The 22,031-nt window shown below is 41.1% G+C and overlaps 1 protein-coding gene across 5 annotated transcripts; it reads left to right on the forward strand.

The window, feature by feature from the left end:
• Window positions 1-782: 782 nt before the first annotated feature.
• On the forward strand, window positions 783-18,947 carry LOC307162403 (CD48 antigen-like). Of its 5 annotated transcripts, none has more exons than XM_079877664.1 (5): window positions 783-954; window positions 8,729-9,037; window positions 9,289-9,552; window positions 18,025-18,142; window positions 18,622-18,947. In XM_079877664.1, the coding sequence occupies exons 1-4, from the start codon at window positions 939-941 to the stop codon at window positions 18,117-18,119; spliced, it is 684 nt and encodes a 227-aa protein (XP_079733790.1). In that variant the 5' UTR covers window positions 783-938; the 3' UTR covers window positions 18,120-18,142; window positions 18,622-18,947. The 5 variants fall into 5 exon arrangements, with proteins under 5 accessions (XP_079733790.1, XP_079733789.1, XP_079733786.1 ...); XM_079877663.1 differs by having other exon boundaries at window positions 18,676-18,947; XM_079877660.1 differs by lacking the exon at window positions 783-954 and adding an exon at window positions 5,330-5,479 and having other exon boundaries at window positions 18,676-18,947.
• The last annotated feature ends 3,084 nt before the right edge of the window (window positions 18,948-22,031 follow it).

Genomic DNA, 22,031 nt, shown 5'->3' on the forward strand with positions numbered 1-22,031 from the left:
AGTATGTTCTGGCAACAGAAGACAACACACCACCACAACTTCAATCAAAATATGCAGTTTTATTGAGGGGACTACAAGGCTAAACACAACCTGGAAAGCCGTAGTACTACACCGAGCACTACGTGAATTCACGCACTTCATTGGTGGCAACACCCAGAATCAATTACAGTGGCACTTCAAACTAATTTAAAATGGCTGTTCCCTAAACCTTCCCAGTTTCAGTTCCACCCTACTATCACCCTCTATTGTTACGAAGCACAACTTAATTAAATACATCAGTGTAAATTAAAAACAGAAACAATCTTAAAAGAACACTTAACTCGCCCGCAGCGACGTTGCCTCTCCCAATTGCTGGGATTCCACACCGTTCCGTGAAGGGAAATGTGAGCGGTGTCATCGCGGTTTGTCGTCACTTCAGCACTCGCGTTGACTTCTGGCAGTCACCATAGGTCAGTTCCAAAAGGGCAAAGTCCAGCCGGGCTTTTGCAGTTCAATAGCATCAGCATTCAGCAGCGACGGCACTCCTAATTTCCCATTTCTATACTCTCAAGACAAGTAAAAATTGTCTTGTTTTCTGAAAGAATAAGTCAAAATTAAGTGAGTTTATGCTTAAAACAAGCAAATGCCAGTGCGTTTTAGCGTTGTAACCCTAACCAATTTTAATTTTTAGGTGAAAAATTTAATTCATAGAACTATGAATAGACAACTACATCGAACCACAGTGAAACCCACAATAGTTATTTTAATTATTAATATTATTTTTTTTATTTTTTTTCAATTACAGGTCAATCTCTAAGCAACCAGTGCTGAATATTTAGTTTGGAATGTCAAGGTGTGTGTGAAAGGATCACAGCCTAACTTCATCACTGGCCTGGCAGCGCTGTTTGCCTCCTCATATAACTTCAGCTTGCTGTACCAGGAAGAGGCAGCATGCACCCATGAGTTTGTTCAGAGGTTAGTCATTAGCATATTTGCCATTCATATACAGTATATTAGACTGAATTGTGTCACTAACCTTGTCTTGACAGTATTTATTAAGCTGACTACTGGTATGAACGATATGGCCCTGGTTTCCATGCAGGGCGTATCTTAAGCCAGGTCTAGGCCTTAATAAATTAGGGTATTTAAGCAGCTTTTATAAAAATGTCTCAAAAAAACATTAGCCTATACTGGTGTGCATCTTGAGACAAAACAGTGGCAGTAACATATTTTAAGATATGTAAGTGCAAGTTGTTTTCAGTTAAAGGATTAGTGAAAATTCTGTCATTAATTATTCTCCCTCATGTCGTTCCAAACCTGTAAGACCTTCGTTCATCTTCAGAACACAAATTAAGATCTTTTTGATGAAATCTGAGAGGTTTCTGAACCACCCATATACCGCAACGTCTTTGCAACTTTCAAGGCCCAGAAAGGTAGTAAAAACATTGTTTAAATGAACAGTGAAGCAACGAGAATACTTTTTGTGCACAAAAAAACAAACAAAATAACAACATTATTCAACAATCTCTTCTCTTCCACGTCATTCTCCTATGCTGTTGACGTAAACAGTGTCAAGTCACCTTCATTTATATAGTGCTTTTAACAATATGGATTGTTTCAAAGCAGCTTTACAGTGATAATAGGAAATTACAGTAACATAGATTGTTTAGGCTTTACAGCAGCTCTAGAATAAAGTTATTAGATCGACTATTTTTGACTGTCAAAATGCTGGCGGACACAGCTTCAGTGAGTTGTTCAAAATCTTTCTTTTTAGTAAACTCTGGGTGTACACAAACAATGTTCTCAATGCTGGAGTTCATGTGTAGAGTCTCTGGTGATACTTCGAGCAAAGTTTCATGTTGTGTCGAGCCTTCTTAGTGTTTTAAAAATAGCGATTTTTGATGCTATCATAGAAGTGCTCCAAGCACTCCCATTCAAAAGGCAATTTGACCGAAAACGGAAATACGGTCAAACTTAAAAGTGGCGTTTCCATTCTAATTATGCTTTTAAACGAAAGTTTGCCTCGGGTAGATTAACAAAAAGAGGTTGCATTTTGGCGAGAGTTATCCTTTAACGCGCTCCGGCCCACTCATCCGCACAAAACAGTGCCTGGTGGCTCGAGAACGTAAACCCTGTTATAGATTTCAAGGTGCAAGCCTTGAAAAAAAGCCAGTGCAGCGCTTCTGGCTTCAATGTCAGAACGTAGGCATATATTTATGTTGTCCGACTCTGGTCATGTGTGATGACCCAGGAGCTAGCCAATAGTGAGCCTACATTCTGATGTAGAACCCAGAAGCGCTGCACTGTTTACACTACCTCAACAGTGTAGGAGAATGACATGGAAAAGAAGAGATTATTCAACAGTGTCGTTATTTTAGGGTTTTTTTGCACACAAAAAGTATTCTCGTCACTTCATAATATTAAGGTTGAACCACTGTAGTTATATGTACTATTTACCGATGTTTTTACCACCTTTCTGGGCTTTGACAATTGCAATGACGTTGCTGTCAATGGAGGGACAGAAACCTCTCAGATTTTATCAAAAATATCTTCATTTGTGTTCCATTTTTGGGTGCAAACATACATTTTAGTCTGGTAAATGTCATGTTTAACATTATCATGTAGTCATGTATGCAATAAAAATTGCAAGGCTTGCAATTGAGTTAAATTATTTCTGTCACAAAGGTTTGGGCTGGATTCTGGCAATGTGTGCTCTATATAAACTTAGAGTCTATGGCTGCCTTTCCACTGATACTCTGATGGGACCTGAGGGGATGATATTGTTAATGAGCTGGGTGATGAGTAGACAAAAGTTGTAGAATAAAACTTTAAATCTGGCACTAAAACCCCACTTCCAAAAGTTTAGTTAGTATTTATTATGACAGTGCACATGTAAACAGACACATTGAGTTGATGTATTTTAACCAGGACAGAAAAAATATCAGTTATTGATCATCCAACATCCAACATTGCATTGCATACATTACCAGACATACACCTCTCTTCTACGCTTTGTAATACCACACTCTTCCCATCTCTTTTACGTTATTTATATAGGGCTCTTTTTTTTTGCCCCTGCAGCTATCACTTTACACATAAAAAATAGGCATACACTATCTACACTTATGCATAACATGTTTTCCAACCCCTTTTAACAACGTAATTGTGACCACCTAATGTAAATCACTAATCAACCCAATCACTAATAATACGCCCCAGTGTCGACTCAAATGTACTGTTTTTTCCGGCCCTGGTATTGTCCTGTCTCATTACCTTCTGTTGTCTGTCTGTCACCTTGTAGTGTTTTAGGTGTTATGTGTTTCACTCTGTATGTGGTGCTTTAATCCCCCATGCCCTTATATGGATCCATGGTCTTACTAAAACATGGTGAAAGGTTGGAAAGGTTATGGTAGGACAACAGTTAAATGCACTGAATGTAATTTGAATGTAACATATTGTGTATGTACTTAAAAAATATATTGCCTTACAAAAAAATAAAAATAAAATAAAGTTGTCCTCCGAAGAGGGCTTGGATAATTTTTAGTGGTGGGCCGTTATCGGCGTTAACGCGCTGCGTTAACGCGAGACTCTTATCGCGCGATAAAAAAAATATCGCCGTTAATCTATTCTCCAAGTTGGGTTGGGAGCTGGCTCAAACTACACAAGCTATGATGACGCAATCTACCCGCGGCCGCGAGGAACACCCGGCTGCAACGCATCATATTCGTCGTCATCTTAAACACGGCTGAAAGTGAAAGCTGGTGTAAAAGATCCGTGCAACATCCATTATTTGGACTTGGTTCGGATTTAAGCCGTCCGACGTAGACTGTGTGGTGTAACAGTTCGGTAAGTTAACACACGACTACTCCGTTCTACCACCTCAAATTCAAAACGAAACATATCACTGAATACCAGCGCGCGCGTATTATTCCCAATATATCTGAGTGGTGTAGAACATAATCTCTGTCTGCGCCCGATTTTAAGAATCGTTGTTGTGTTTCTTTTTAACTGAAAAGACATCAGTTAGACAATATTCTAATTTTAAATTTGGGGTTTCATAAGCTCCAAGCCATAATAAACATTAGACCTACTTAAGTCTCTGCAGCTAGTGTACTTAAATTTTATTTATCTGCAAAATTATGTTGTATACTTACAGTTTTGCACAATATATGTTCTCAAAACTACATACACCCTTTAAAAAAAAAAAAAAACCAAACAAAAAAAACATTTAGCAGTTGTTTAGCAGGGTCTGTGTAACCTGTTCTGAAATGGTTTTATTATAATGTCGTTATCGCAAGAGGCTGCAATGTATATCACAATATGGATTTTAGGCCATATCGCCCATCCCTAATTGATAGCCTATAGTAGTTGATAATAACATAGGCCTACCTAATGTTGCCTACGGACTGTAACAGTACAGTAGTAACCTTTTACAGTCTATGAGTAGAACAGCTTTCTCAAGCAGTTTGTGATGCATTTTGGAAACAGGAGATGAGCCCCTGGTCTAATGCGCCACCTGACTTGAGAAACCCGTTCTCAAAGACTTACTTTTATAGTCATTATTTGGGTAGCACACATATTCTGAATGCCTTCGGCAGAATTCAAATGAGCCATTTTAATCTAGATTAATCTAGATTAATTTCAAAATTAATCTAGATTAATCTAGATTAAAAAAATTAATCTATGCCCACCTCTAATAATTTTATAAAAAAAATTTTTAAAAACATTTGTTTTGTTTCATTATGTAATAGTGCACTTACACATACTGCTGAGTAGGAAGTGTTTTTTGCTCATGTGCTCATGCTCATTCTCATGCATCCTGCACAGACCATGCCGTGCTTTCGTGTTGCACATCTCACCATTTCCATGCATCTCACTATTTCCATGCATCTTGATGCAAGTAGCAGGATGTGCTGCTAAACGTATAAAAATGTATCAGAAAGTATATTTGGCTGAATTCATAAGTGGTTTATTGCAACGCTGTATAGCATGAAATAGGAAGGAAGTGGTGTAACTTGTTATATGTACAAATTTTTGTTAAAAACTATTAGAAACCCTTTGAACAAAACACACTTTGTGTTTTCATGTTATATGGGGACTTTCCATTGACTTAATGATTTTTATTATGTACAAACTGTAAATTCTATCCCCTATCATACCCTACACAGAAACCGTCTGGATTTTTACATTTTCAAAAAAACATAATTTAGAATGACTTAAGCGGTTTTCCTCATGGGGACCAATGTTTTCTTCATGGGGGCATATAGGTTTTCTCTGCCCTGTAGAACTCGGCCCCAATTGCCTGCACACACCCTTTCCTCCATCTCAGCACCACGCCTGACTCGAAGGCGGAAGAGGAACTTCTATGATCACACTTCATGCTTACGCTTTTACACATAGGAAGCCACAGCATTCTTTTTGAGTTTCATTTTATCTTTTTAGTTTGTTACAATGGGAGTAAATCATCTATTATTTATTTTTCTTCTGACCTTCAAAACAGGTAAAAAAAAAGATACATGTTTGTTAACTGTTGATTAATAATGATTATTGTGACAGTGATGATTGCACAGGGCAAGGCTCAGATCACCATATTTATTAGCATCCTCTAGGCTACCTCTTTATATATTTTTTATAAAATTATATAATTTACACTTTGTTTAATCTGTGTTTTTTTATTCATTTGTAAAAAAATATTCTGAAAGAAACTTACCACACTTTAGTTCTTATTTTAGACCTCTATTAAGCATAATCATTTTGTATTTTTTAATCATAAATCTTTATTTCTTATTTTAGACCTCTATTACAAGAAGAACCATTTTGTATTTTTTTAATCATAAATCTTTAGTTATTATTTTAGACCTCTATTACAAGCAGAATCATTTTGTATTTTTTTAATCATAAATCATAGGCGTGAAGAGTGTTGTGTAGGGGAGAGATTGTTAGTCGCTAAATGTTTTGCAGTTCTGATCAGTAAGGTTTACACGCACAGCTCTTACTAGCTTGTCTCCATTACACAAAGAGAATGGGAACCTGAAAAAAAAGGTCATGTCAGGGCCAGGGTAAGGGTAGACATTCATAAAGCTGATATGGTGCTTGGAAAATGAGTTCTGACCTTTTAAAAAGTTTACTGAATGTGTTATAACAGTCCACTGAAGGAGGTGGAAATGCTACAAGGTATGACTAAAACCTAAATGTGACTAAGGTAAATGGAAACAGATTGAGGGAAATAAAATGGTGACACAGAAATCAGCTGATTTAAATGTGACTTAAGGTTTAAACGCCCTCTCATAAACATCTGGCTGAATCAGACCTCTATCTGTCTTTCTGACCCTCACTCTTGCCATATTCTGTTGGTATAATATGACATAAACATGTTTTAATAAATGCTGCAACACACATAAAGTCACCACATTAGCAGCTGGACAAAAGAAACACTTGTTTTCACTATAGCGGGACAAAACTAACAAGTGTTACTTTCGTCCTGACAGGAACTCCTGACATTTAAACCCGATTTACTTTTATACTGAAAAACTCTGACAAGGCAAACTTCAGGATGTGTTACAGCACTTAATAACCTGTAGATTGATCATTACTGTGTGACACATGAAATTAAAAAGTACCGCTTCAGTAATTTACTTATCATACTCGAAAACTGCTTTCCGGACATAACCACGGGAAACGATGACGAAATCACGTGGTATTTGGCAGCTCCGTCAAGGGTTGCATACTGAACATGCTGTCATAGTTTGAAATGCTAATATAGTCAGGGCTCTGAGAAAATCGCTTTGTTACTTTCGTCCCGCGTTACTTTCACCCTGGTTCTCTCCTAATATACTGCTGATATATTTACACATGCATTATAAACACATATATAGAGAAATACATAATGTATTATATTTCTTGTAGTTTATAATAATTTACAATATAAATGTTACACATTTTAGCTAGGTAACAAAAGCACAAGTACACATGCATGCAGGTATCACTATGATCAGCAGTCTAATCGCTGTGCTAAGGACATTGCGATTACTTTTAAAATGAAGTAATTTCATTTATTGTAGAATTTGGCCAATCGTCAACCAACCACAGACTCTACTCTTCAGCACAATGGTAACCCCAAAAACATAGCAGAAAACCTTTTTAAATCCAAAATAATGGAACATTAAACACTAACAGATCTCTCTCCTATAACCTATATATTGAGCAAAACACATCATTTTATAATTTGCTCTCCTTTAACAGTCAGAAGCAAAGCATGCTGGGAACTAGAAATCTGTTGTAACTCATTCCGTGAATGTATATGTATATATACACACACACAATATTGCACATACATGTCCCCCTATAAATGTGAATGTATGTACACAATAAAGGATACAATTTTGTGAATATTACATGTAATGCTATTTTTGTCTTCATTTCTAAATATTTTATAGGCTATGTATTAATATATTGCCATACATGGTCAATATTGCAGTACATTGAAAAATATAAGCAGTAGCCTATAGTTTCCCATATGGAAATGTATTATGTATATATTATATATCACATTATATTTTGCAGTATATTCCCATATATTTTTGTACCGTAAGGGTGTCCTTCGTCTCTCCCAGTCTACTCATAATAAACAGGAAGAACTACAAACAAAATATTCCCAAACAAAAACACAGAACAAAAAGAGCCACTTCGAATGTTTTATTAACAAAGTTCGGGAGGAGCACGTTCAGATAATCAAACCTAATTAGACACGAGTGGAGCACACTCTGTTAATCAACCAATCAACATGTCAAGAGGTGTATATACAGCAAACTTGCCTCCGTTCGTTGACAGCTTAACAGCATCCCTCCACCACCCCATCTCCTCACTTCTAGTCCTAAATTCTAGTCCAACAACAGGAGAGTACTCTAGGTTCGGGCAAAAATTCTGAGCTCGGAGCCCTCCCTCCAGACAGCATGCCAATAATATTTACTCTGTTTAATTGATGTGTGAACTCGTGAAATTAAATATCGGAAAACAATAATCTGAGTTCCTGCTTTATGGTGGAAAAGAGAATGTGCCGAAAACAAACCAAAATAGCACAATATATAAAAATATAATCAAGCACAATACACATGATATAATACAACAACATATGTCTTGGACATAGCACTACTTTAACACAAATAAAATAATTTATGCCGTTTCAACTCAAATTAATTAAGTAAACTGAATGAACAATTCATTTGCAGGTTTGATTAATTAATGTAAATTGAATACATTTCTTTTTGAGAGCCCTTTTTGATCAAGATATTTCAAAATGAAAACACTGAGTTACAGTAAGACAAAGAGCAACAGTTTCAGGTCAGTTTAACATTATGCAATCATGTTTGAATGAGAAATCTGTTACAATGTTGTTAAATCAACACTATTTATTTAAATAAAGTGAACAGCATAAAAAATAACGCTTTGAGTTTTGTAATACACATATATTATTTAATTTTCATAATTATGTCACCTCCTCCCTATTTTGATTATGTGACTCAGCAGTGACAAATAGCTCCAGATATGTGCATAATACCTGTATTACATTTTTTAAAATGCTATTCTCTATTTAAAAAGAAAAGTTTTGAAAGCAGTATTTTTAAATGTAAAACATTTTATTTATTTGAGCATGCTTATTTCAGAAAAATGTGTACAATGGGTCTATAGTGAATTCACCAGCTGTACTCAGAAACTCTTTCTCTCTCTCTCTCTCTCTCTCTCTCCTCAGGGTTCAGTGCTGAGATCTCTGTGTTTGTGAAGACGGGAGATTCTGTTCAACTGGATATACAGACACAAGAAATACCAGAGTTTTATACTTTATCCTGGAGAAATGCTAAATCAGAGAATATAGTTGTGTATATAGGTGGAACTAAAAAAGTAAATCCTCACCCTTCCTACAAGGACAGAGTGGATTTCAATGATGAAACCTTCTCTCTCACACTGAAGAACATGCAGAAGACAGACACTGGACTCTATACAGCAATAGCAAGTGGAGAATCAGAGAAAAATATTTCTGCATACAGAGTATCTGTTATAGGTGAGTGTGATTTTGCTTGGTGTTTCAGATCATAAGACTCATTTATGTTCAGTCTTTTATTCTTTTGACTGTTGTACAATACAAGTAGTGAAATTAAATGTAAAAAATAAATATTAAACATAAAAAATTGTTTTTATTCATAATTTATCTGCCAACATTTCAGTCAGTATATTCTGTAAACAGCTATAGGAATTTTACAGCTTACAATAAAGTGATGTATGATATTGTTAAAAAATAAATGTGTGTTTCAGACGCTGTTGATGCTCCTGTTCTGACTGTAAACTCAAACTGGTCCAGCAGTGACTCCTGTACTGTGAACTTCACATGCAGAGCTCATGACCTCATGATAAACTCTAGCTATCAGAACAACAGATGCTCTCCACAGAAAGTGACATCACAAATCAACACTCTCATCCTGAACTGCAGTGAGGAATCCATCATCTGTAACCATAGCAACCCTGTTAGCAGCAAAAATGACAGAATAAACATCAAACAGCTCTGTGTCAATAATAAAGGTATATTGCCAAACACACACAAACCATACATTAAGAGTGCAAATGAACATCTATCTATAAATTACAGGAACGTCTGTCTGTCTGTCTGTCTGTCTGTGTGTGTGTCTGTCTGTATGTCTGTCTGTGTGTGTGTCTGTTAACCACATATCTCTCGAACCGTTAGTCCGATGGATTTCAAATTCGACAGGTGTCTTGCCACGGGCACGAGTAAGTGCAGTGCCAAGTTTGACGTTGTTTGGATGAGAAATGCTAAAGATATGAAAGATATAAAGATAAAGTTAAATATATCATTTTTAGAAGGTTGTGGTTTAAAAATAAACATTCTGACATTAGAGAGATGTATCGGTCAAAGAAGCCCCAAGAAGGCTGTGGTTTAAAAATAAACATTCTGACATTAGAGAGTTGTATCGGTCAAAGAAGCCCCAAGAAGGTTGTGGTTTAAAAATAAACTCAGCTACACTGTTTACTTCATATTATAGTTTGGTTCCAGAACGTGATAAATCCATCTATCTATAAATTACAGAAACGTCTGTAAGATTAATAAGGGAATTAAGATCAATATAACTCAAAGGGGATTGAATTACAGGAAATAAGAACCGAATTATTATGCAAATTATTCAGAATTAATATTTAACACTTTATCAACTATTCGTCCACCGATAAATTGAGATTAGGGTATTTTACCAATTCTGGACAGAATATTATTCCGTGGCCTACGGTAATAATATCATAAAGTTATGATAACTGATTAATATGAGCAAGGTAGCAAAATCTACAGTTTAAGGCAGTAACTTGTAAGCACACAGCACAAGACGCTTGTATGTAAAATCAACCAAGACTTTATTGAACTACTCTAATACACACAAACTAAACTAACACAAAAACACACAAACATTCATTCAAACAGTGACAGAGAGTGATGTTATTAACGGAGTGTGAATGGAGTCCCAAATGTCTAGCGTTAGACACTATTTCTTGACCGCAACCTGAGAGAATCAATCTACTAGCACTTTAATCTTAGTTCGTTTTCTTAATAAGATTTGCACCAGTTCAACCAGAATTAGGAGATATTGTGTACTTGCGTTTAGATGCTCCTGAGCGCGTGCGTTCCCTGTGACGAAGTTGCTGGAGAGGGAATCTCTTCGGCGCTGATTGGCTGGCAGTCGGTCGATGATGCGTTCTGAGGGACAGCACTCGATGGTGAGTGGTTGGTTGGCTTTGCCGGGTGGCGCTTCGTTCGCGGGATTTCCTGGATTGCGGGTTGCTATGCAACGGAGTTTCCTCTGAGTCTGGAGCGACTCTGAGAGGGGTTTCTTTGAAGAAGTTCAACGAAGGATCTTACGGAAGAGTTGAGTTTTGAGTGAGCTCTTGGTGGTTTGAAGAGTATGTAAGCATACACGCTGGACGATGGAAAGGTCAGCAAGAGCAAAAGTCACTGCAAAAGCGAGGCACAAGGCAGGCAAAAAGCAAGGCAAAAAGCAACTCATAGCTGCTTGTCATTGGGTTATAAGCGTGTTCATCTGACCCGTCCTTCCTAGTGCGACAGCCAATCAGATATTGTCTTGGGCGGGACCTACGCCCCGTTCTCCGGTTCTTGCATGTAATTAGCGTAAAGTCCACATGATCACGTGTGCCCAAACTCCGGAGAGTTTAGTTAAACGCTTTAATAAGTAAACTTAATAGTTTAAATATGGTGCATCCTACACACATCTACTTTATATCAACATTCTAGAAATCATTTACCCATCAAGTAGGTACCAAAATACATATACTTCCCATAGTGGAGGTGGAACTAAATAAGGATTTCGCTGTGATAAGTGTTTAACACACAAAATTAACTTCAGTAATATACAGCATACATACTACAGAGAATACACATGTATGAGGCAACTTCTGGTGATTAGTTCCTATAACTGAGGTAGAAAACCTTACAAATAGGCTGTAATGAAAGTTAAACACACAGAAAGAACTCCACAGGTTACATAAAATATACATGATACTTAAGATATATGTGAGGTAAATACTGGTGATCAATTCAGCTTATTGGAAGCAATTTTGAGATCGTTGTTTGTATTAAACCACAAGTGGGTTAATTTCAGTCTATTGGTTTTGGAGACAAAAGTCTCTGGAATTTACAACTGCAGAAAGGGGGGTGTCCCCTGGTTTAGGGTTTGTGGTGATTCTGGGCCATAAGAATGCTTTAGCATCCTTCGTTTCCTGATAAGGCTGTGGATTTATGCATTGGGGTCACCACAGGGTTCTTGGCCATTTGGTCTTAAGTTTGTGGAACAAAGAGGAATCTTTTCCTGCTGTCCTGGCATCGCTGGTTTGAGATTAGACACACACAACAAGGGAAAGGGGGGTGACATCTCCTTTAGCCATCTCGGCACCATGACTGTGTTTTATGACTTACTAATGATTCACTGGGGAATCGTTCCGAACTGTGGAATGTGGTGTTGGGTTAATATGAAATGGACTGTTCAAGGATAATCCTACACGTCTGTCTGTCTGTATGTCCGTCTGTCTGTCTGTGTGTTATTCGCATATCTCTCGAATGTGAGATAACCACTAAATGTGTGAAAACGTACTCGGTTACTAACGTAACCTCGGTTCTCTCTAGAAGATGGAACGAGTACTGCGTAAGATTATCTTACGCTAGGGGAAAATCCTTTTTCCGCGAGATATTGAAGCCAAAAATTATCCTTAATTTTGTAATAATGCAAAACGCGTTGCGGCAGCATACAGACATAGGCGAGGCAGCTCGAGCGCCTATTGGCTGTTCTGCGGCAACTGCAGCAGCCTATCGAGCGAGGCCTGGCGTGACGCCAGACCCAATGAGGGTGCTTCACGCCCGCTGCGTCACGTCCCGCCGAAACGGGCGTGGTCTAGGCCTATAAATACCGCTCGCAGGCAGCTATTATCCGTTTTTTTCATCATAGAGGCAACCAGAGCGTGCGCATGCACGGCAAGATACACAGTACTCGTTCCCTCTTCTAGAGAGAACCGAGGTTACGTTAGTAACCTCTTACGAGAGGTCTCTCGTACTGCGTAAGATTATCTTACGCTAGGGGACCCAATGCAAAACGCTGTGCATGCCGAGATCTGACACCAAAGACCCAAGGGCGAAAACCCGGGGTTCATATAGTGCACAATCACTCAGGGAACTCACAGGGAGTCCGGGAAGAGGGAGGGGCGAAGCCGCACTCTTCCACATATGGCAGCGTCGCTCAGATGCGAATTCCATCATACAGACAGGGCGGGGTACGGCCTGAACTGATGGGGAAATGTGGGTCTTACACAGTTTGCCCAGGCACAACTTGTGCTACTGCTTTTCGCTGTCGATCATCGAGCTGTGCTCAGTAGACGCAGCATTCCGAGCTGATAGCATCAGGTCAGATAATACTGGTCAACTAGACCGACAGCAGCCTGGCCTGCAGGGCGGGAACCTCTAGGTTGTAAAACCTTATAAATGTAGACGGGGAGGCCCAGCCCGCCGCTGTACAAATATCTTGCAAGGCAATCCCACTCGACCAGGCCCACGAAGAGGCCTTGCCTCTCGTGGAGTGCGCTCTGACACCCAACAGGCATTGCATGCCCTTGGAGGCGTATGCTAGCGCTATAGCATCAACTACCCATCTGGATAGGCTCTGTTTCGATGCTGCTAGTCCCTTAGAACGCCCGCTGAATGAAACAAAGAGCTGCTCTGTCTGTCTGAAAGCAGACGAGCGAGACACATAAGCTCGTAATGCCCTGACTGGGCAAAGGAGGCCTGCGTCTCTTTCCTCATCAGGGACCGGTAGGGCTGACAGGGAGATGACCTGCGCCCTAAACGGTGTGTTGAGGGATTTTGGAACATAACCGTGCTTAGGTTTGAGTATAACTTTTGAGTCATTAGGCCCAAATTCCATGCACGTCGCGCTCACAGAGAGCGCGTGTAAGTCCCCTATGCGCTTCACTGAAGCGAGAGCCAGCAGAAACACAGTCTTGAAAGACAGATGTTTCAGATCAATCGTCTGTAAAGGCTCAAATGGTCCACCTTTCATGGCTTCCAGCACCGTAGAAAGGTCCCATACGGGGACTGAGGGAGGTCTGGGAGTATTCAGTCTCTTAGCCCCTCTAAGGAAGTGGATGACTAAATCGTTCCTTCCTATTGACTGACCAAGCGTTGTTCTTGAGAACGCTGCTATAGCCGCCACATAAACTTTGAGCGTGGAAGGGGTCCTGCCCTTATCCAACAGCTCTTGTAGGAAGGAAAGCACCTCCATCACTCCACAGTCTGTGGGTGACACGCCACGGGCTGTGCACCAGCCCGAAAACACTGACCATTTCGAGGAGTAGAGCCGTCTCGTAGACGGAGCCCTAGCCTGCGTGATCGTGTTTAATACTCCCTTAGGGAGTTCAACATGTACCCAGGAGCTTCTCCCGTTCTGACCACTGGCCGAAGAACGGTCTGCCCTCGAGCAGCGCTCCCCATCCCGAGGTGGATGCGTCCGTGGACACCACTTTCACCCTCGAGGAAGTCCCCAGGCTTACACCTGATTGGTACCAGTCGTCCGCTCTCCAAGGTTTCAGAGCTGTGACGCACTTCTGATTGACCTTGAGGCGAAGCAGACCGGATGCCCATGCTTGGCGTGGGACTCGCGCTTTCAGCCAAAACTGCAGCGGGCGCATGCGGAGCAGGCCCAGCTGGAGCACTGATGATGCTGAGGCCATGAGACCCAGCATCTTCTGAAATTTCTTGAGCAGGACAGACGCGCCGCAGCAGAACGAGTTCGCTGTACGCTGAATGTCTACCGCGCGCTGTGGTGATAGTCGCGCTATCATGGACAGCGAGTCCAACTCTGTGCCCAGGAAAGATATTGTCTGACTGGGGGACAGAGAGCTCTTCGCCCAATTGACACTGAGACCCAAATTCTCGAGGTGATCGAGTAAAATGGTCGTGTGTTCTATGAGCACTGAGCGAGATTGTGCTAGAATCAGCCAATCGTCCAAATAGTTCAGTACTCGCACGCCCCTCATTCTGAGGGGTGCGAGCGCTGCATCCATGCACTTCGTAAATGTACGGGGTGCCAGGGATAAACCGAACGGCAGGACTGTGTACTGATATGCCTGGCCCTTGAAGGCGAATCTATATGGCCCTCCTTCGCTCTGAACTTGAGAGAGAGGCTCTATGGCCCCTTTGTTCAATAGTTTCGCCACTTCGGCTCGAAGTAAATGTGCTACTTCTGCTTTACCGTGGTCTCGACGCACGCCGCATAGCCGCGAGGGCGTCGGCGAAACTGTAGCGAATAGCCTCTTTTTATAATGTCCAGCACCCACTTCGAAACCCCGGGCAGCTTTGCCCATGCGTCTGCATGAATAGCTAGGGGTTGAATACGAAGCACGCTCCGTTCGCTCAGCGATGGGGAGGCTTCGGTGTGCTGTAACACAAGCGTCGCGCTCGTGACATTTGAGGCATGGGGCGCGCTGATAACAGCAGGCAGATTGCCCGCGCTTGACTCCTCTGCGGCGGTCAACCGCGAGGGGGAGGGCTGGGCGAGTTCCGTGGGAACTGTCATGTCTATGTGTGGATGTGGGCGCGGGACAGCGGGCACATTTATCACACCGAAAGCGTTGTTCGCTTGAGTGAAGCGAATGCACGCTGGTTTTGTTTTTACAGAAACCGTGAGACATGCATAACGTGGTGTTTGTGGGCACTGGGTAGTGGGCACATTTACCACGTTTGAAGCACAACCGATCTGAGTCCATTTTATGTGCGCGGGACCTGTGTGACAGGCTGTGCTTGTGTGTAGAGATGGGCACTGGGCAGTGGGCATTCTTACTACACATGAGACACCATCGGCCATGGCCGGGACACCAGAAAATACACTCTCTTGGGGATTTATCTGGGTAGCCGTGAAAACGGCATTTGTGTGCAGGCAAGCGGGTGACAGAACCGGCTTGTTGGCTGCAGAAAACACTGGAACAGTCACATTTTCTGGAACTGGACGAGCGAATAACTTTGTTGGGAGTCCGGCCGCAGCGGGACTCGAACACCGTCGTTTTCCTAGGCGTGCTAGGACGACTTCGGGGCCTCGGGCTTAACCACAATCCTAGGCCGGGGGCCACGCTTCGCGGGGCGGCGGCTGGATGAGCGGGAGCACGGTTTCGCGCTTCGGGCCTGGCGGCGCTGCGAAGTGGAGGCAGTGGACGGTGGCTGGGGCTGTGAGCTCTGTGCAGACGGTTTCGCACGGCCTGATGCAGAACTGGAGCGCTTCGGGAGGAAGTGCTTCATAGCCTGTGACGCTTTCTGTACCTCTGCGAATCTTTCCGCAAAATCCTTGACGGAGGATCCAAATAGGCCAGCGGGAGAAAGCGGGGCGTCGAGGAACGCGGTGCGCTCGGACTCGGCCATTTCTGAGAGCGTCAGCCACAGGTGTCTCTCGGTCACAGTGAGAGAGGCCATACTTCGTCCAATGGCCTGTGCCGCGGACTTAGTGGCACGGAGAGCGAGGTCCGTGGCGCTTCTTAAGTCCGGCACGCAGATCGCGTCAGGTCCTTTCTCATCCAGCTTTCTGAGGAGATCGGCCTGGAAGATCTGCAACGTGGCCATGGTGTGCAGCGCCGGCGGCGGAGAAAACGCGGCGGAGCAGGCTTGACGTCGTGCGGCAAGCTTTAGAGGGTAGGGCCAGCTTAGCGCGCCGTCCAGCGGAGGGCGGACATAAGTGGGCCGCTATCGCCTCTTCGACCGGCGGCAGCGAAAGTTATCCCCTGTTCTTGGCATCGTCAACTGCAGAGAATGCCACAGAAACAGCAGGACGCACTCTAGCTGAATAGGGGGCGTTCCAGGACTTAGCGACTTCTTCGTGAAGCTCAGGAAGAAAGGCCGCTGGTCTGGATGCAGGCGAAACGCGCTCCCCAGGCAGGAAAAAGCCATCCAGCCGGTTGTGAACGGGCTGCTCGGGCGAAGACCACTCGAGGCCGAGGCTCGCCGCGGCCTGTGCGAGTATACGCATTAGCTCCGTCTCGATGGACGCTCTCTTGCCTGACGATGTGCGGGCAGGGGGCACGAGATCCTCAGAGCTCGCCCAATCCTCACTGCCTGACGCCAGGATAGAGCAGGAATCATCCTCTCCCAGCAGGGCTTCCTCGTCAGCGATGTCGACGGAAGCGGCGGCAGACAGCGGCCGCTGTCCGTCAGGAAGAGAAGCTGACGAAGCCAGTGAAGCAGGCGGGCGAACCGGCGAGCTTTGGCGGCTGGGGGAAGGTTCCGGGACCCGCTGGGCACGGCGCTTTTTACGGCGCGACACCGCGGCGGGCGGGGGAGCAGTCTCGGTGAAGAAAGCCAGGCGAGTCCTCAGAGTCGCCATGGGCATCAGCTCGCAGTGAGGGCATCCGCCGTCAGTGAGCGCGAGAGCTGCATGTTCCTCACCCAGGCAGGAAACGCAGATAACATGGCGGTCCCCGTCGCTGAGTGTGGCTCTGCACGAGCCGCAGGAAGGCATCTTGAAAAGACGCTGCTCTGTTAGAATGTGTGTCGCGGCGGCGACACACACACACACACACAGAGTACAGAGTAAGTGTAAAAGGATAAAAGTGCCGGAAAGCGCAGCAGGAAGGCAAGGAAGGCGGCGAGGCCAGCGACTTCAGTAACTCGTCCCGCTGAAGGTGCTCTCTTTCAGACGGCGCGGCTTCTTCTCCAGCTCCAGCGATGCATGTGCTTCGCTTGAAGGATGAAAAAATCGGATAATAGCTGCCTGCGAGCGGTATTTATAGGCCTAGACCACGCCCGTTTCGGCGGGACGTGACGCAGCGGGCGCGAAGCACCCTCATTGGGTCTGGCGTCACGCCAGGCCTCGCTCGATAGGCTGCTGCAGTTGCCGCAGAACAGCCAATAGGCGCGTGAGCTGCCTCGCCTATGTCTGTATGCTGCCGCAACGCGTTTTGCATTATTACAAAATTAAGGATAATTTTTGGCTTCAATATCTCGCGGAAAAAGGATTTTCCCCTAGCGTAAGATAATCTTACGCAGTACGAGAGACCTCTCGTAAGAGAACCACTATTTTCTGTTTCAAACTTTCACATAGCATCTTTAGGTTATAATAACATAAAAAATTCAAATCCAGATTTTGATTTTCAAAGATTTATTATAAAAACGGATTATTTTTTCCCAAAAATGCAATAAATTCATGACTTTTTTTTTTCAAAATGCAATTAATCCATTGAATCAATATAAAGTTATTTTTGATCATATTGCCATCGCATAAAAATGTCACTGAACTTTTGCTGTGTAATTGTAACAATGAGCACACACCAAACCAACAATTATTAAAAACACACACAAAAACTGATTTTGCACGGGCATTTTTTGCACTAGTCTCTCAAATCAAATATCTCTGTTTGGTCACTTAATAGTCTAACTGCTGCATTGCTGAGTGACCTCAGAATACCTGAACTGACAATTACAGTAATGAAGTGTGTCTCACTTTTCAGAAAACAACTCAAGTGACACCAAGACTGAGCCATCTCTCCAGTTGTGGACATATATTTTGGGGGCAGTGTGTCTTTTTTGGAGAATTGCATTATAGTATTTATTGCAAGTGTAAAAAAGGTACGTCCATGTTGACTCATACATATTGTCTATGAAAAACTATTCTCTGTTCATCAGTTTGATCTTTTGTGCTAAAATAGTAATTGAAATGTTGAAAATAGATTATATAAAATAGTTTTCTTTCTTTCTATTTTGGTAAATTTTTATTCTGTAGAAAACTGTGTGAGGCACATCACCTTGAAGGATTCACACATTTAATATGTCTTTTCTCTGTAACACTTTATAATACGGTTGCACTATCCATTAATTCATGCTTAACTAATGCACAGATAATCGTATGACTCATGAAGAACTAAAACATATTAATGATTACTGCATCAGCAACTATAAAGAGTCTATATGATTAGTAGATTAAGAAATATACGAATTGCTATTAATTAAATGTAGCATGTATATTTACATATAGCATTAGCTAATATTGTAAATGAATGTGTTTAATATCACAATGGGTAAAAGCTATGTACTTCAACTTTCAGTAGTCTGCTTTAATTAATCCTCAGCTAATGATTTGCAAATGTATCTGTGGCGAGCAGTACGAGGCCGAGGGCCGTGAGAGAGCGACACGAGGCCGGTGCCATGATTACTGATGAGTGACACCTGCTCGACACACCAGTGTCGTATCTTTCACGGAGGAGCGGAAGCATAAAGGAGGAGCGACGACAGTGAAGAGCGAGAGAGGACAGGCCTGAACTTGTGTTGTGTTTTGTTTTATTATGACAGCAGTCCTCCGTGAGGGGCTGCTGTCTTTTACTTTACTTTCGTTTTGTATTTGTTTTATTTTTATCATTAAAAATGTTTGAATGTTCGCCGGTTCCCGCCTCCTTATTCCCATTACACTGGTGCCGCTCTCTCACGGCCCTCTGCCTCGTCCTGCTCGCCACAGTATCATTATGTTATGACTTTACTTGTCCAGGCACATGACTATTAAATAACTGTCAAGCAATAAGTCATTTTTTATAGGTTATGGGGCAGTTGCACATGCAGTGAATGTAATGTCAGAGATTGTGTTCGGAAAAATGGTCAGATTAGATTAATTTATTGTCCGTTTTGTCACAGAGCAGACATTTTTCTTTTTGACACTGGTGTCATAAATACATCCACATAAGTAGGCTACTTAACAACTCAACACATATTGACAACACAAACACGTAATTAAACAGAATTACACTATCCACATCATTCCAAACATATTCCCAAAACATCCCATAATAATAATAATAAAACCAAAAAATTAATTAAAAAGCGCTATAATGCCAACCATTGTCTATTAGGGGAGCGCGGGGCACAACCTAACGCGGGGTTAGTTGTAACACGCTTGTTATACTTCCGCACATGCTTGGATGACGAAACTTTGTTTATTTACTAGTTGCCATATCAACACTATATAGAAAAAAACTCCGCCAAATTTTTTTTTTTTTTCTGGAAGATATCCATAGACATTTATTAAACCATAGCAAAAGTAAATTTCTTACTTAAGTTAATTTTTCATCTCTATTTTTTGTGTTTATTTAAAATAAGACAAATCTGATATTATTTTAATCTCCAAGATGTTATTTAACAGTTGAGATAGTTCTTAATGCTTCGCTAACTAGCAGAAGACACTAGCAGGGTTTAAACCCCAGTTGTGCAGGCGAGGGCATGTTGTAACACTGCGTTACAATGTGCCCCTATTAGAAATATGCTATTATATTCTATACTTTTATTAATTTTATTGAGAAAACGTGAGAAAAAGGTGAATAAAGACTGAGAGTCAATGTTCAGAAATTACTAATAATTTATTTGTTTTGAACTATGTTGTATAGCTGTGTTTTCATGTGTTCGTAGTCAAAACTCAAAAATGAGTTTATATTTAATTATTAAAAATTGCCATTATTTTATATGAAAAAGTTTTTTAATTGTATTTTATTTAGAAAATATTTTAGTTTGTTTTGTATATTTTTTTTTATTAGATCAGATAACATTTTAAGCTGCCATATGTTATGTTACAATGTGCCCCACACATGTTACAATGTACCCCACCTATGGGGCATGTTGTCACATTTCACTTCCATTCTTTCGGGGTATATCAAGAAAAAAGTATATACTGTATTAATAAAACAAAAACACATAATTGTACTAGACATGTGGGAAATTAATGTGGGAAAAAATAAATACTCTGAACCATAAGTAGATTTACACAAACTGAGAAAGTCAAAAAGCGTTAGGTTGTGCCCCGCTCTCCCCTACTAAAAATGCGATTTAAAAAAATCACTGCCATTGGGACAAAAATTGTTTTATACGCATTTTGAGTCTATGCCATTTCAAAATTAGAGTAAAAGGGATGAGTATGGTTATTAAATATCTTTCTGTCCAGTGATCTTATTTGCTTGATTGACTATTTGTCAAAATTTGTTCTTCTGTTTAACTGTTTGACTGTGTGATTACCATACATGAAACAATATATGTAAGGACCTATAAACCATAGCTGGAGTGTGTGTGCTAATGTCAAAACTCCTCAATTTGTTAAGACGACCAAGTTGCTGTCATGCCTTCCTGTCTACATTACTTTTGATGCTCCCTTTATCGTCAGCCTGTACAGTTTGTCCCTTTATGACGACTGGTTTGTATGCAAGGCCTACTATTCTCGTTTGGTTCCTCGAGCATAGCTCTTTTTCAATATTAAGATAAAAAACACGATCTACTATCAAACCAACGAATTTCGATATACTCAAAGTATGAGTTCACTGAAACCAATGCCATATCATCATCACACTGTAATTCTTTAATGTATACAGAGAACAGTATTGGAGACAGCGCACATCCCTGCGGTACACCAGTATTTAAAACCAAGTCAGACATGATATTATTGACACAGACACACTGGGGTAAATCTTTTAAAAAATTCCTTAATCCATGAAATCATCCAGCTACTAACACCTAAATCATAAAGTCGCTTTAAAAGAAGATGAGGTTGGACAGTATTAAAAGCAGACGAGAAATCCATGAAGATAATTTTAACATAAGTATTTGATTTATCTAGATGATGTTGAATTTTATATAGAAGATTGAGAGAGGCATCCACAATGCTCCAATTAGCCTGGTAGATCTATAGATCAATAGATCTCCCAACTTGATATTACAATTACACACTATACGCTGCAAAGAACCGAAGTGAGGGCAATCAGGCAAAAGTCATTTAACGATTTTGCATCTTGGGCACAGGGATGACAGTGGAATTCTTCCAGGCCAATGGTACAAAACCACTGTCCAGGAAAATTTGAAACAGCCTTGTACACACATGTCCTAGTTGTTCTGCACTTTCTTTCAGCACTTTCCCCTTCAGGCCATCTGGGCCAGGTGCCTTGTGCGGTTTAACTTTACGAAGCATTCTCTCTCTCCTGTATCGTCATAGGCTATTATTGAGTCATGGGCATTGCTTCATTAACAGTCAAATCACTTCAATCATTGTCAAATCTTGAATAAAAAAAAATATTAAGATTATTTGCAAAACAGTGAGATTCCTCATATTGTTGAACTGGTTTCTTTTGTCTACCCATCATTACATTCAAACCCTTCCACACATTTCTTAAATTTCCTGTTTTGAATTTCTCCTCTAAATTGTCTTTATATTCCTTTTGTGCACCTTTTATCATACGTTTAACTGCTTTTTTTTATTTTATTTTTTTAAAAGCTCTTTTACTTTCTACAAGAAAGCCATTTTCTTCATATTTAAGTAATGTTTCAAATCTTTGTCAATCCATAGGTTGTTATTTTGATCAATTCTGACATTCTTTGTTTGAAAAACAGAATTTGCACAGAAGTTGACATAGCAGGTTATTGTATCATTCAACAATTCATAATTACTACAACAATCATGATTATTAAAAAATAAGTCCCCTTCAGTACACTC

The sequence above is a fragment of the Squalius cephalus genome (assembly GCF_949319135.1).
Source record: "Squalius cephalus genome assembly, chromosome: 7".
Taxonomy (NCBI): Eukaryota; Metazoa; Chordata; class Actinopteri; order Cypriniformes; family Leuciscidae; genus Squalius; species Squalius cephalus.

Excerpts from the sequence above, each read along its gene's own strand:
- LOC307162403 (XM_079877660.1), top strand. The coding sequence starts at position 5,431 with ATGGGAGTAAATCATCTATTATTTATTTTTCTTCTGACCTTCAAAACA. Across the intron at positions 5,480-8,728 it reads TCTTCTGACCTTCAAAACAG|GGTTCAGTGCTGAGATCTCT; the intron begins GTAAAAAAAAAG and ends CTCTCTCCTCAG. Across the intron at positions 9,038-9,288 it reads ATACAGAGTATCTGTTATAG|ACGCTGTTGATGCTCCTGTT; the intron begins GTGAGTGTGATT and ends TGTGTGTTTCAG.